General features: G+C 44.3%; 1 protein-coding gene across 1 annotated transcript in view; it reads left to right on the forward strand.

Annotated features, from left to right (window-relative positions):
* The first annotated feature begins 244 nt into the window (after positions 1 to 244).
* The window catches only part of MRPS9 (mitochondrial ribosomal protein S9), a 65,118-nt gene continuing 50,198 nt past the window's right edge, over positions 245 to 15,164 (forward strand). Inside the window, exon 1 of the mRNA XM_083174400.1 lies at positions 245 to 431. Coding sequence (XP_083030526.1) covers positions 330 to 431 — 102 coding nt within the window. The 5' untranslated portion in view covers positions 245 to 329. The remainder of the gene's footprint in view (positions 432 to 15,164) is intronic.

The following is a 15,164-nucleotide window of genomic DNA, read 5'->3' on the forward strand; positions in this document are numbered from 1 at the left end:
AGACAATACAACAGCAAAAAAACGCTTCTTACATGGAGATTATGGTTATATACGTGTGCTAGCTACTTATCCCATAGCAATTCGAACTACTGTAGGCTGATGCAAATACCCGTTTCTCCTACCCATCGTTATACAATACATTTGCATCGCAATGCAAACCATAGACCACTTTCACATTGGGCAGTCATTTCCGCTCTGGCTTGCTTGGTCTCCCGGATGTAGTAGTTGGATCCTAAAACCCCTCTATGTTTTACTGGCAGCTTTGAACGCTTCCCTGTGACAGTCACAGCAGTTCCGTATCCGGGTTTTCACCCTAGTCTGTCCTCAGCATGGCTGCTGTCTATCGCAGCTCGGTACTGGCAGCCTGTACGCTGCGGGCAGTGGGAGCGTGTCCTTGGAAGCCAGCGGTGGCGGCTGCAGCCTGCTCTGAGGTGGGTAAGACGGGCATCCGAGTCATGAGAGTATTTATCGCTGCCATTGTCCTTCTTGCTAATACATAATATCCCTTTACACCGGAACATTTATGAGTTACACAGGTTCTGTGGCTGCAATAAAACCAGATGAGATGCATGCTTGAAGTCCGCCAGCCAGCCACAGAACATGTGTAATTTATGACTGGCCCCGTTTAAAACTGTATACAGTGTGGTGCCATTTTCACAGAAATGCCGTTATCTATGGATGTTCTTGCCACGACACAGGTGTGTGAAAGAAATAACACCAGTGTGGTGCACATTACCGGATTTATGTTTAATTCTGTGTCAAATAACCAAAAATTGAACCTGATATTATTGTATGGAGTTAGAAGATGATAGATCCTATAGATTGTAAGCTTGCGAGCAGGGCCTTCCTACCTCTATTAATGTTTTTATTACCCAGTTTTGTTTTATCTGTGTGTCCAATTGCAAAGCTCAATGGAAATTGCTGTGCTATATCAGGGCCGTAACTGGGGGGGGCTAGGGGGTCACGCGCACCGGGCGCTGGAGGGGGGGGGGGGCGCAATACTGTCACTGTCCCCGGGGACTCAGTTTTTAAAACTGAAGGGGTCCCCAAGGACGCGCTGTGCTGCACCTGAACCAATCACTGCAGCGGCCGCCGGGGACCCAATCATTGCTCAGTGGCCGTCCAGCAGCCAATCACTGCAGGTTTTCCTAGTTGCTGCCGCTGCGCGCCCTGAGCGGGTTGAGTCACAGTCACACACAGACTCGTGCGTGTGTCCTTTGGCCGCCCGCCCGCTCCCCACAATGTAAGTCTATGCCACTGCTGAGCGCGGGGGGACGGGACGCGATGCGGCTATGAAAGCTGACAGCCGCTCTCAGAAGAAGATGTGAGCGGGCTGTCAGCGCAGTGGGGGATTGGATGTGGCTAGAAGAGCAGCTTGTCAGCTCTTCCAGCCACATCCAGTCCCCCGCCGCACTGACAGCCTGCTGAGCAACATGCCAGCTTCTCCAACCCCTGGGCAACAAGCACAAAATGCTTCCCTTCCCCCAGCAACGGCCATAAAATGCCCCCGCCCCTTGTGGCGATCCCCATGCACCAACCAGCATATAACCCCTGGCATCAAGCATGTAACCCCTGGCATCAAGCATGTAGGTAAGCAGCGCTTATGTGCTATACTATATACTGGGCATTACGGTGTGTGCTATAATGTGTACTGGGTATTACGGTGTGTGCTATAATGTGTACTGGGCATTACGGTGTGTGCTATAATGTGTACTGGGCATTACGGTGTGTGCTATAATGTGTACTGGGCATTACGGTGTGTGCTATAATGTGTACTGGGCATTACGGTGTGTGTTATAATGTGCTCTGGGCATTACGGTTTGTGGTGTAATGTGCTCTGGGCATTACGGTGTGTGCTGGAATGTGTACTGGGCATTACGGTGTGTTCTATAATATGAATTGATACTACTATGTGACCACACCACTTCTCCCCCCTTTGGCGCGCACTGTCTCTGTTTAATGTCACCCTTCTGCTGTCTGTAAGCACATAAATGACTTCTGATTAATGTTTTTCTTTCTGTGCAAAACCAAATGTGCCTGCTTCTTAACAAAAAATAAAATAAAAAAAAATATATATTATTTTTTTTTTTGGGGGGGGGGGGCGGGCACTAAATGTATGTCTTGCCCCGGGCACCAGAAACCCTAGTTTCGGCCCTGGCTATATAAGAAACTGTTACTACGCTATCCGTATAATGTAAGTTTATTTAGACTGAGCACTGCTGTAAACCACTCTATAATTTTTTTTCGCCTTGTTTTGCACACATGTGGGTCACAAGGTCATATTGAGAAAATATTACATTAATGGAAACACTGCGCTAATAAATCTGATTGCACCATGAAAAATCTATTTAATCAATAAATTGTCTATTTATTGAACGATAAAAGCTTCTGCCACCTATAAATTCATCAATAAATGAATAAAATCTTTCACATATGAAAGCATACATTTAATACATTGCTATTTAGCTATGAGCCTATACTGGTCCATTTTTTATTACTCCAAAACTGGGGAATACTCCTCCGTATATATTAAAAGCAGTGCTGGTGATTTCTTCTTTAGCCTTTTATTTTCTCGTCTCGCTACCAACTGTTCTTCCATTGGTCACATGTCATTTTTTCTTGCACCATAAAATAACCGTGTGGTTCATATGCTCCTATATATCTTTAGAACTTTTAATGAAATCATAAGGTACTTATACAGTATGTTAGTTAGTACGCTCATACCCCCACTATCCATGTCAGCGCGGAGTTGATGTTATATAGCGCGGCGAGCCACCGAGCCCGAAGCGTGGCGAGCGGACGCGGAGAACTAAGCAAATAGCTTAGTGGGCGCCCAACTAACATATAAGTACCAATCATAATTATATAAATGTTGCATGATGCCCTTCTACCTACCACTGTTTACCTCAATAGAGTGCACATTATCTTATATAACAATGGAGTTGGACTGCAGGAACCTTCACGTTCTTCAGACAGCATTTGTTCCCACACACAAAGTATCCTCTTTGCAGAAAGGGATCCATTCAGATTCCTCCTTCACTCAACAAAAAAACACATAGAATGCACTAGAAACAATATATAAAAATGAAATAAATATATTTATTACTAGAGACAGGATTATATGCAACATAAAAAGCTTAAAATATGCATGAAAAGTGTTTAAAATATGCTACATTAAATAATAAAAAAAAATATTTAAAAATTAGCATACAATTAGTTGCAAATAAACCTCAAAAATAGGCCCCAGCATCTGTAGATGTCTAGTGCTGTACACAGGATTTTTTTTCTTCCTGGCTGCTACAGCAGACTGCAGCATCCAAAGCTCTTCTTGCATCAACTACACAGACCCTCATCTCCAGCGCCGATGGATCAAATGTCAGCATAGCGTGTGAGGGCGGCGCAGTGGAAGGCTTCCTCCTGCGTCGCATACTCACTGTGACACGGTATTTCCTCCACGCCGCGTGATGTCACAACCCTTCTGCCCGCCACCTCTTCTGCAGAAGTCTGTCTCTTGGTGTAAAGACCCAGGCCAGGGGCAGTCAAAGGTTCAGGAGCTTTGTAATGGCATCCACCCCGACTGACTTTTATCAACATGGAGCCTAGAGCAGTGTCTGACATAGCGTACATCCAAGGTTGCCCACTCTGCGCACATATTGCCCCAGCCTGCACACTCTACCACTACCTGGCCAGCAGCAGCAGGGAAAGTAGTGTTGAGACTCGCGGGTGGGAAGAGGGCAGGGCCTAAAATATGAACCATCACTAGATTTTAGGTAAAATATGGAATAACCAGTGAGAATGGGCAAAATATGCACATGCATATATGCAAATGCATATAATCCTGTCTCTATTTATTACATTATGACTCACTGGCCAGTGATAAAAAAAACTTTTTGCACAATATTTATAGCAAATACATTAAAAATTAAGACTTTAGGGAAATTTAATTAAATACACATCCAGATAATATTATTTAGAGGGTCCCTGTAAAGTTGTAATACAACTAGATGTAAATACCAGTCCCAGCGGTTATATATACAGATAGTTGTTATACTCTGTTATATTTTGTCCTCCTAGGAGCTGGATATAAAGATATTAGAGTCCACTATATAAGAGGCATGTCCCCTCTTAATTTTTATCTGGCCAGATGTGATATAAAAAAAAATAGAGAAATGGGAGCATCCTCCCTGTACCTGCAGTAATAAGCCGGGTTTGGCTTTCCTTGTAGTTGTAATCAGGAAACCGTCCTGCTTTGTAGGTACTTTTTTAAAAGCCCAAATTTCTTGTTCTTACACAACCGTCAGTGGTCTCAGAATCAATAGGAGCAAATGGCTAGGTGCAGGTAACAGAGGAGCAACCCTCCTGTACTCCGGAGAACAATAAAAATAAAAAGAATGAAAAAAATGCTCAATGACGCGTTTCCCCGCCTCCGTGGGGACTCGGCAGCTTCCTCAGATATTGAGCTCATGGGTGAGGGCATCTGTGGCATGATAGTGGTGATAGATGTTCGCCTGCATAAGATGGACACTTAAGCCCCGTACACACGGGGGAGAGATATTGCTCAGTTTCTCCTTTTCATCAGCGACCAGAGATGGTCGCTGATGAAAAAGAAACTGCCGGGGGGGGGGGGGGGAACCCGGCAGTGGAAATCAGCTGGTGGCAGGAGCATGTTCCTGCGATCACTACAGGGGTAAAAACGGGAGCGCTCACCCGGCGATATATCGCCGGTGCACACTCCCATCGCGGGCAATATGGTCGCTTAGCGACCATATTTCCTGCGATATTACACAAAATCGCCACCGTGTGTACGCACCTTTAGAGTGAGATGTACTAATCCATGAAGAGTGATAAACCACCAGCCAGTCAGCTCCTAATGGTCATTTTTCAAACAGCTTGTGCCATGGCAGTTATGAGCTGATTGGCTGGTGGTTTATCACTCCATTTTATCACTTTTCAAGTTTAGTACATCTGGCCCTTCTTGACGGGTCTGAAACACGTCAAGTGTGGCATTTTTAAAAGGTATGTTTTCTGTTTGGGCCATCTTATGCAGACGAACACTCCATGTTCTATCATGGACTCTGAACCAGCATTGCTGTCCCAGCTATCCTTGTCTTTGTAGCAGCACCGAGAGGAACTGGATTGAGGTTATCTTCGCTGTAGCTGTTTGCCATTTGAGATGTGACTCATGCTTTTTAAATATTTTTATTGTTAGTGTTATGTACTATTAAACTTTTATGCATGTCAAATATATTGTACAATTATACTTCTTTGCTTGATGTCTCCCTACTAGTTCCAGGAAAAGGAGACTGGTGTCTTTTCAGAGATTAAGGGGGGTATTCAGTGTCTGTCGAGTTTTGTGAAATCGCGAGTTTTTATGTTTTCTCGCCTAGAATCGTTAGGTTTATCGTCCTCGATTATTCAATCTGCTTTTTTTCTCGATTTTTTTTATTGTCCCGTTTTTCATATTTTTTCGATTTGGTCGACTGTCGAGGGCACAAAAGCTCGCATTATCGAGCATTTTGTCCACACATTTTCGTCGACTTTTCTCATAACCTATGCAATCTTTTCTGTTTTTGGTTTTCTCGACGTCAGTTTCACCAGTTCTCGTCTTGCAAGTCTCGCCAGGCTTGTGTGGCGTGATTTTAATATTATGTATTTATTTTGGTCCGTATAACAGATTTGTGATATATACCTATATGTAATAGTCTACTATTGTTATCTATTATGTGAACTACTTGTTAAGAGTGTCTAAAATCATTTTAGGAAGGGGTCATAACTTTATTCTTGCTGGCTTCTTCCGCAGCAAAATGCAAGCAATATTTCTGCTACACCCACGTACAGCATACACTTCCTCCTCAAACTCGCCCGCTCACACGTGGCGAGCAGCACAGGGACTTATATAGAAGATGTCGAGGCGGGAAACGGGAAAAAGTGACGCCCACAACTCGCAACATTGTTACAACCTCGACGGGAGTGGTCTCGCTTGATTGGCACATTGAATACCCGAGATCTCGCTTCGTCGAGCTAATATAATCTGTCGAGCAGAACGAAAAAGTAAAATACTCGCCGAGGAAAATAAAATCGACACAGATTGAATATCCCCCTAAGATGTTTTTTTTACTGTGAAATATGGCATGGAATTTTTGACTCCCTGAAAAAAATTCCAACTTTTGGCCATTACACCAATTTTTATAATTTTTTCACCTACCTGGATGGTGGGATATATTATAATGGTGTGATATATTATAAGAATTATTTTTATACTACTTATTGTGACATGTTATTTTTGCAGAATCTGGTCAGATTGCTGCTGATTCCTAATCTGGATACACACCCAGGGTTCGCAAATATTCGGTATACCGCGTTTTTTACCCACTTTTGATGTGCAGGGACTCATTTTTTTTAAATGGCTGCGTCCCCTGGGACGCGCTCCTCCCAGTATGGCGTGCGCAGTATTCTTGCATATTCTCTGTGCAGGGATGCTAGTCACAGTGGTGTGACGCGGTGCGTGGAGGGCTAGACCATATAGCCGAACAGTGCGGCCTGGGCGGAGTCAGTACAGCACGTGGGAGGAGAGAGACCTTCTGCTCTTCTATCTGCCGTGGAGGACACCACCCAACCCGGCTGGGAAGCACACAGACCGTGTGGAAGATACAGCTGCCAGACACCTTGCTGCCACCGTGACCGCCCGTCGCTGCCAGAAGGAAACAGCTGCTGCCGGGGAGGACGTCGCGACGGATGCTAAATGCATTACACCCGCCTGCTCCAGATCGGGATCATATGTAAGTGCATTGCTGGGGGAGAGGAGTGGCACTCTAGTGAGGTGCAGGCTGAGGTGTGCAGCATGGCGGGAGAGGCGCAGGTGGGAGATAATTTTTCTGCTCCGATGCTACTAACTAATCCCGCCCACTGACCTGCCGCCGCTGTGCTCTCTGCCGTTATTACTCTGTAATGGGAGAGAGCACAGCAGCGAAAGGTCAGGGGGCGGGATTAGTTAGTAGCATTGGAGCAGAAATTTATTCATGCAGAGCAAATTATGTAATACATGAGGTGCCGCTGTGACTGTGCTACTAGTCACCTTCGATGACAATATGAGGTGAGGCGGCTGCACTGCTGACTCACATATTGTCAGCTGTGAAGAGCTCATTGACAGCGGGCCAGCAGTGAACAAGTGTGACCCCTCCCCTCACACCCACTGCCGGAACACCCCCACTGCACAGTGACCCTGCTGCCAGTACGGAATAGACTGTAAGCTTGCAGCAGGGCCCTCTAACCTCCAAGTCTGTCTGTCGTTACCCAGTTTGTTTTATCTCTGTCTACCATTGTAAAGCACAGCGGAATCTGCTGCGCTATATAAGAAACTGTAAATTAAAAAATAAATGTAGGACTCACTGTGATGGAACTGAGTAACTTATAACAAAATATTTTGTTTAATGACGCTGATTAATCTGACTGAATGCCATTATTATTGTTCAATTCAATCTAGCACCTTGCTCAGTCCTGGCTCAGACCAACAATGTGCTAGAGAAACCAGAGCAAAGAGCGACAACTGACGGAGTCAGGAAAGAGGAACTGCATGTCTTGTGTAACAGGTGCAGGCTGCTAGAATGAATTAAACACAATCTAATTGTTTTAATATTTTTTTATACGTTATATTTTGGGCCTGCGTGTGCCGTGAAAAAATCTGATAGTCTAGGGCAGTGTTTCTCAACCTTGGTCCTCAAGGACCCCCAACAGTTCACGTTTTCCATGCAAGTAGCAAGTGAAGCAATTAGCTCCACCTGTGGATCTTTTTAAATGTGCCATTGAGTAATGAGTGCACCTGCAAGGTGACCTGGAAAATATGAACTGCTGGGGGTACTTGAGGACCGAGCTTGAGAATCACTGGTCTAGGGTGCCCTGGTGATGTTGCTTATGTAAGTGTGTCATCTTTAAATTTATTGTAATAAAGCTGCTTACTGCATTACAAAACTGTTTACCACTCTTTCTATCTGTTTAAGTTGTTAGAATGATAATAGAACCTTCATTTCTGTTGGGACCCAGAAAAGGTCAGGTAGGCGATGTGCAGTGAATCCTGTTTAGGATTCGCTGCACATTCGCCCCTGCTCGCCGCGTTCCGGAGCCTCGCCGGCTCCAGTATTCAACGAGTCAGGGGCTCGCTGCCCCTGACTGGCGAATTTTAACTCCTGCGGCGATGCGGCAGGCAGGGAGATGGAAGTCTGCCTGCCTGCCCCAGAACGTTTGTGGGGGGGGAGGTGGGCTCCACAGCAGCACAGGCTAGCCCCCGGGGGTGCCAGCAGGGGACCGGGTATATTCACTACACCCGATCATGCATATGTAATGATCGGGTGCAGTGAATATATGAATATCTAATGAGCGGCTCGGCTACGGCCCCCTGCTGGCTGGTCTGTGTAAAAAAATACAATTTTTTTTTTTAAATTAAATATATATTCATGTGCTTACAGCACATGAATATAAATAGCATGCCCCTCCTCACAATAAAATTCCTGATTTTTTGACACCAAATGTAAAAAACAAAACACTTTATTTTAAAAGTTCACATTCCACTTCACCATAAAAAGATAACGATTGCTACTCGGTGAATCATGGCGAAAAAAACCTTGAAATGTATTCGCCATCTGGTCATTGAAAAGATGATTCACCGTTTTAGTCAAAAATTCGCCTTACAGCACAAAATCGCCATAAAAACATGGCGAATCAGCCTCATTGAATACCGCCCATAGTGGGAATGAAAATCTGGTAATGTACAGGAGAATCCGACATTTGCTCCCAAACGGTTGAAAAAAGACAATATTCATTCAGGAAAACTGATTAAATCCATTTGATTTAACAAATTTATCAGAAAAATCATCTTTGTAAACAGTGGCGTAACTAATAATTGTGCGCCCCCCTGCCGAAAATGCAGGGGGGCGCCCCCCCCCCCCCCCTAAAAAAAAAACAAAACAAGCAGCGTGGAGCCGTGGCGCGCGGGGGGGGGGGGGGGGGAGGGAAGGGGATTGAGGGGAGAGAGCGTGTGTTTGTGTATGTGTGTGTGTGTGTGTGTGTGTTTGTGTGCGTGTGTGTTTTACCTTGGGCCGCATCCGTCCGCGCCGGGTCCCGGCTCTCCCGGCTACTGCTGCTGCTAACGAAAGTGACACTTGGAAAATGGCTGCCCCCATACAGCAGACGAAAAACTGTCTGCGGTATGGGGGCAGCCATTTTCCAAGTGTCACTTTTTGTATCAGTGAGAGAGCAGCGCTGCGGCAATAGCCGGGAGAGCTGGGACCCGGACGGTGCGCACACACACAGACAGGCAGGCAGACAGTGACTGTCGTCCCGCAGCCCCCCGGCGCCCACATACCCTCAGCGCCTCCCCGCCACGGCGGGGGCTGCGGGACGGTAGTTACGCCAGTGTTTGTAAATGTTCCAGTGTTTGGGAACGAATGGATGATTGTCATATGCTTCCATACATTACCTGGCAGATAAATCTTTAGGTGTGTACCAAATTCAAGATGAGATGTTTGGTATTTATCTAGAATCCTTCAGGCAAAGGGCAATTTCAATGTTTCAACATATCAAGGTCATTCAAATGTAAATTTGAAAAATGATTCTCCCTATGAGGACCTAAGCTGGCTGACCGTTCAATGTTAATAGGACATTGCTATTCTGTTCAGTTCTGAATCCTGGTCCTGCTGTTTATCACTGCTAAGGATAGCAGCAATTTATACACAGAATGAAAATGTGTCATAAAATAGTATGGCACACTACAAAACATATACAAAAGGTCACATGAGTTTTTCATAATTTTATTTTTTTACTTAAAATCATGCATAAATTTATACTGTTAAATGTATTCAAAGTCCAGTTAAATTCAACCAATTGACACACAATTGTAGCTGTGTACTGAACAAAACCATTTCAGTACATACAATTGACATTGGACCTTATTCTAGTCCATTCGCTTCCATTCGTGTTCGCGCAGGGGAGCGATGGTGTGTGACTGCGCATAATCCGTTATGTGCATTATGCAGCCGTGGCAAATTGATTATTCAACGGCCACTCGCACACAGCATTTGGGGCGGCGGCGAGTCGTAGTGCCCATGGGAATGCTCAGCGTTCCCATGGCCACAAATTCTGGGCATTCCCATGGAAATTCGTATGGGGGGGGAGCAGCGGATGTCAGCTGTCCGCCCGCTTTCCGCACAGGGCACCCAAAGACCTAAGACACCACAAAGGTGTCTTAGGTCTGCAAGCGCTGTAGAAATCAATCAATGGTTCGGTGACCATTGAATGATTTCCTTCCCGCATGTATGCAAGGGTGTGGATAGTTTTATTGACCACACAGTCATTAGGTCGACACGTTGGGTCAACAGAGGGGAAAGTTGACAGGTGTCTAGGTCGACATAGGACAAGGTCAACATGTTTTTTTTTTACCCGAATGTCGACACAGTCGACATGGACTCAGTTGGAAGGCAACCGCAGCCCCTCGCATCGCTCGCGATGCTTCGGGCACGATGCCTCGCGGTGCTCGTCAACTATTTTATTCTCCCACCACGCCCTAGTGGATGGTATGGCATGAAATACCGCCTGTTGGCACATGCCGGCTCAAAAAAACAGTAAAAAAACCATGTCGACCTTCCGACCTATCGACATAAACTGTCGACCTAAACCCATGTCGACCTTGTCCTATGTCGACCTAGACACCTGTTGACCTCCCCCCCCCCTGTCGACCCAACCTAATTTGACCGTATCCTGTATGCAAAACATCCATTTGCATGCCTGCAGGTGATCACTGCGTGTGTGTGTGTGTGGGGGGGGGGGGGGGGGGGGGGGGGGGGGGGGGGTTGTGCAGCACGGGCTGCAGATTAGAGGAAATTAGTAGCACCACAGTGGCACTAAACACAAGTGAAGTAATCACTAATAAGATCACTTCACAGGAATGGACTCTTGTCCTGTCATGTGTTTTTGATACATCCCTGGCAAATGGCATTTTCTTATCTGGTCTAAAACCGGATTAACAGATGCTTATGCCCTTAAACATTTCCCCTTAGAACAGCAAGGGCAGTGTTTATGCATTGCAATAAAAAGCCACAATATCTCACAATTCTAATATAAAACTTCCATTCACAACATATTAATACACTAGTAAGCCTGATCGAAGCAAAAGCTTTGAAAGCTAATCGGCTACCTTCTGTGTTTGTGCATGTGTGAGAAAGAGATGTAGTTTCATTCTCTGCCAGCAGAAGGCAGTGTTTCAGAAACTAGACATATATATATATATATATATATATATATATGTATGTATGTGTGTGTGTTCCCACTAGACTGTTTTAGCGGGGCGCTGCGCCCTGCCCGATTTTTAAAGGGCAAAATGCGCCCTACCCCACTCTCGCAGCGCCCCCCTAAAACAGCCTCACGGGGAAGCCCAGCATCGATGTAGACGGCGATGCCCAGCGCTTCCCCAGCAGCACAGTGGCTTCGGAGAGGCCGGGCCCGCCCCTTTGAAGACGGAGGTGGCCCGGGGACGCCCCTTTCATGACGGCGACGGCATCCACCCTCCCCTCTGTCATATATATATATATATATATATATATATATATATATATATATATATATATATATATATATATATATATATATATATATATATATGTATATATATATGTATATGTGTGGAGCTGCGGACACGATCAGAGTGTCCCCACAGGACCGTTTTCCACATATTTACAGACCTAGAACGTCTGACACTTTATCTTGAAAAAGGCACCTTAGCGTGCCGAAACGCGTAGAAACTTAGTGTCTGGTCATTTATACAAGCAGCGGAGTTTTGTGGAGAAGTATTTGGCAGTATCTGGTACCATATTCCTACCCGGGTTACATCTTATATGGGAAAAAGGCTGTCATTATATCATCCCTACCCTGCTGTGATTTTAAAGAATAAAAGAATTCTGTCTTCATCGTGACTTTTGGAGTCATATCTTCACCAAAGATACCTTTATGAGAGTTCACGCACCCTGTCTTGTGTAAGCATACATGTGAGCACAGTCCCTATATACACGAGTGGGGTGACCCTCTAAAATCATTTTGGAGCACTCTTGGAAATCTTGGATACACGCTCTCTGTTCTTTTAGATCCCATTGAAGAAAGAGAGGAGTAATTAGCACATACATATCAATAATTGGTATATTCTTTTTCTGTTTCTCCATATATTTGGAATGGTGTGAGACGAGAAAGAAGAAAAAGAACTCATACCCTTTCAAGGATCCCCTATTTACATATGGACTTTTAAGCGCACGTGAGACTTCCCCATTCTTTTGCAGTATTGTCTTTCTGAGGTCCGGTGACCTTTTTTGTGAAGTATCATATGCAGCTTTAAAGTTTGCAGCGCCTGGAGTGGAATTCCCCTTTCTTTCGAAAAAAAAAAAATATAATATAATATTTCTTCTGGTCCTGATGAAGGGCGACTGCCCGAAACGGCGTAGACCGTTAAGAAGGAAAATAAATTCCACTATTTGATTCACCAAGACCCGGAGTGACGCCTGCTTTATTGGAGGATATATATATATACTAGCCAAGTAAGCGGCACCCGGAGACTGGTAAAACAGACGCTGGTTGGATCAAACGTTTTCGAAGTTTTATTCACTTCTTCATCAGGATGCAAAACACAAATGAAAGCACATACCTATATCAGGAACACCACACCACGTGAAGTCATCCCGACGGCTCAGGTCCTGAATGACGCGCCCACTGATGACGCCATCATACCGTTCCCGTTGCCCGGACAACAGTCTAAACAAAAAACATAACAGTGACAAAATGTAAATGGCATACAATACATGATAAAAACATAAGAAAGTTCACGATGATGATAGAATGCGTAAATAAGGTAATAAAATGCATTAGCAGCCAATGGCTGCTGTGAGATGCAAACAAAGAAATTAAACGCAAACAACATGAGAATGCTGGTCAGAGCGCTGCGTAAGCATGAAGCAGAGAGGATCGCAAGTACCTGTGCATATGTTACAGAAAACAGTGGAGTCCTGCGGACTCATTGAGCCCTCGTGGGGCAAGTGTCCCCAGGCTATGAATCCAACGGGACTCTCTTTGCAATAATCGAAGTGACCTGTCACTCCCCCGTTTATTGACTGGTTCGTGGTCAATGATTGTGTATTTAAGTTGGTTCATATTGTGGCCGGCAGTCACAAAATGCCGTGCCACAGGTTGATCGCTATGTCCACTTAACAGGGCGGCACGTAGTGTCGATTTATGCCCGGCAATCCTTTCCCGCAATGTGCGGTCGGTTTTGCCGACATATCCTTTACCACAAGGGCACATAATAAGGTACACAATGTACTTAGTGGTACATGTGACCACATGGCGGATGGGAATGCGTTTGCCAGTCAACGGATGTGGAAAGTCACTACCAGTCGTAAGTGCCCTACACACTATGCAATTGAGACACCTATAGCAACCTGGTCTTTTTTGCAGAAAATGGACTTGTACCGATTGTAACTGGTCAAGTCCGCTGATGTCTGTTTTCATGACCCAAACATGAAAACAGACATCAGCGGACTTGACCAGTAGGGCACTTACGACTGGTAGTGACTTTCCACATCCGTTGACTGGCAAACGCATTCCCATCCGCCATGTGGTCACATGTACCACTAAGTACATTGTGTACCTTATTATGTGCCCTTGTGGTAAAGGATATGTCGGCAAAACCGACCGCACATTGCGGGAAAGGATTGCCGGGCATAAATCGACACTACGTGCCGCCCTGTTTAAGTGGACATAGCGATCAACCTGTGGCACGGCATTTTGTGACTGCCGGCCACAATATGAACCAACTTAAATACACGATCATTGACCACGAACCAGTCAATAAACGGGGGGGTGACAGGTCACTTCGATTATTGCAAAGAGAGTCCCGTTGGATTCATAGCCTGGGGACACTTGCCCCACGAGGGCTCAATGAGTCCGCAGGACTCCACTGTTTTCTGTAACATATGCACAGGTACTTGCGATCCTCTCTGCTTCATGCTTACGCAGCGCTCTGACCAGCATTCTCATGTTGTTTGCGTTTAATTTCTTTGTTTGCATCTCACAGCAGCCATCGGCTGCTAATGCATTTTATTACCTTATTTACGCATTCTATCATCATCGTGAACTTTCTTATGTTTTTATCATGTATTGTATGCCATTTACATTTTGTCACTGTTATGTTTTTTGTTTAGACTGTTGTCCGGGCAACGGGAACGGTATGATGGCGTCATCAGTGGGCGCGTCATTCAGGACCTGAGCCGTCAGGATGACTTCACGTGGTGTGGTGTTCCTGATATAGGTATGTGCTTTCATTTGTGTTTTGCATCCTGATGAAGAAGTGAATAAAACTTCGAAAACGTTTGATCCAACCAGCGTCTGTTTTACCAGTCTCCGGGTGCCGCTTACTTGGCTAGTGTGTTGGGATACCGCGGAATTCTAGAGCTTGGCACCGGAGCCAGTTCACTACTTGTGTTTGGAAGTGCTGCCCCACCACCCTTCTATATCTATATATATCTATATATATATCTCTCTATATATATATATATATATATATATATATATATATATAATATATATATATCTCTCTCTCTCTCTCTCTCTCTCTCTATATATATATATATATATATATATATATATATATATATATATATATATATATATATATATATATATATATATATATATATATATATATATATATATATATATATATATATATATATATATATATATATATATATATACAGGTTGAGTATCCCGTATCCAAAATGCTCGGGACCAGGAGAATTTTGGATAACGGATTATTCCGTATTTCGGAATATTTTTATATTTCAATGATGTATTTTGAAGTATCTTGCATTTATGCTGTATAAACACATAATATACACACAAATATATTTTATTACCACATAAAATACACACAAATATATTTTATTTGTTCAAAAAACAAGGTTTCAAAACGTGAAACAAAATTTGTGTACTATCTCAGATATTGAATTTGAATGCCAAGCAATCATTTTCTTGTACATATATAGTGCCAGTTACATATCATGTCCTCAGTAGTGCTGTTACAAATGTCCCCAGTGAGTTTTTAGCAAAAAAAATTTTTTTTTTCACTTTCTGGA

The sequence above is a fragment of the Crinia signifera genome, chromosome 2 (genome assembly GCF_055691185.1).
Source record: "Crinia signifera chromosome 2, ASM5569118v1, whole genome shotgun sequence".
NCBI lineage: Eukaryota > Metazoa > Chordata > Amphibia > Anura > Myobatrachidae > Crinia > Crinia signifera.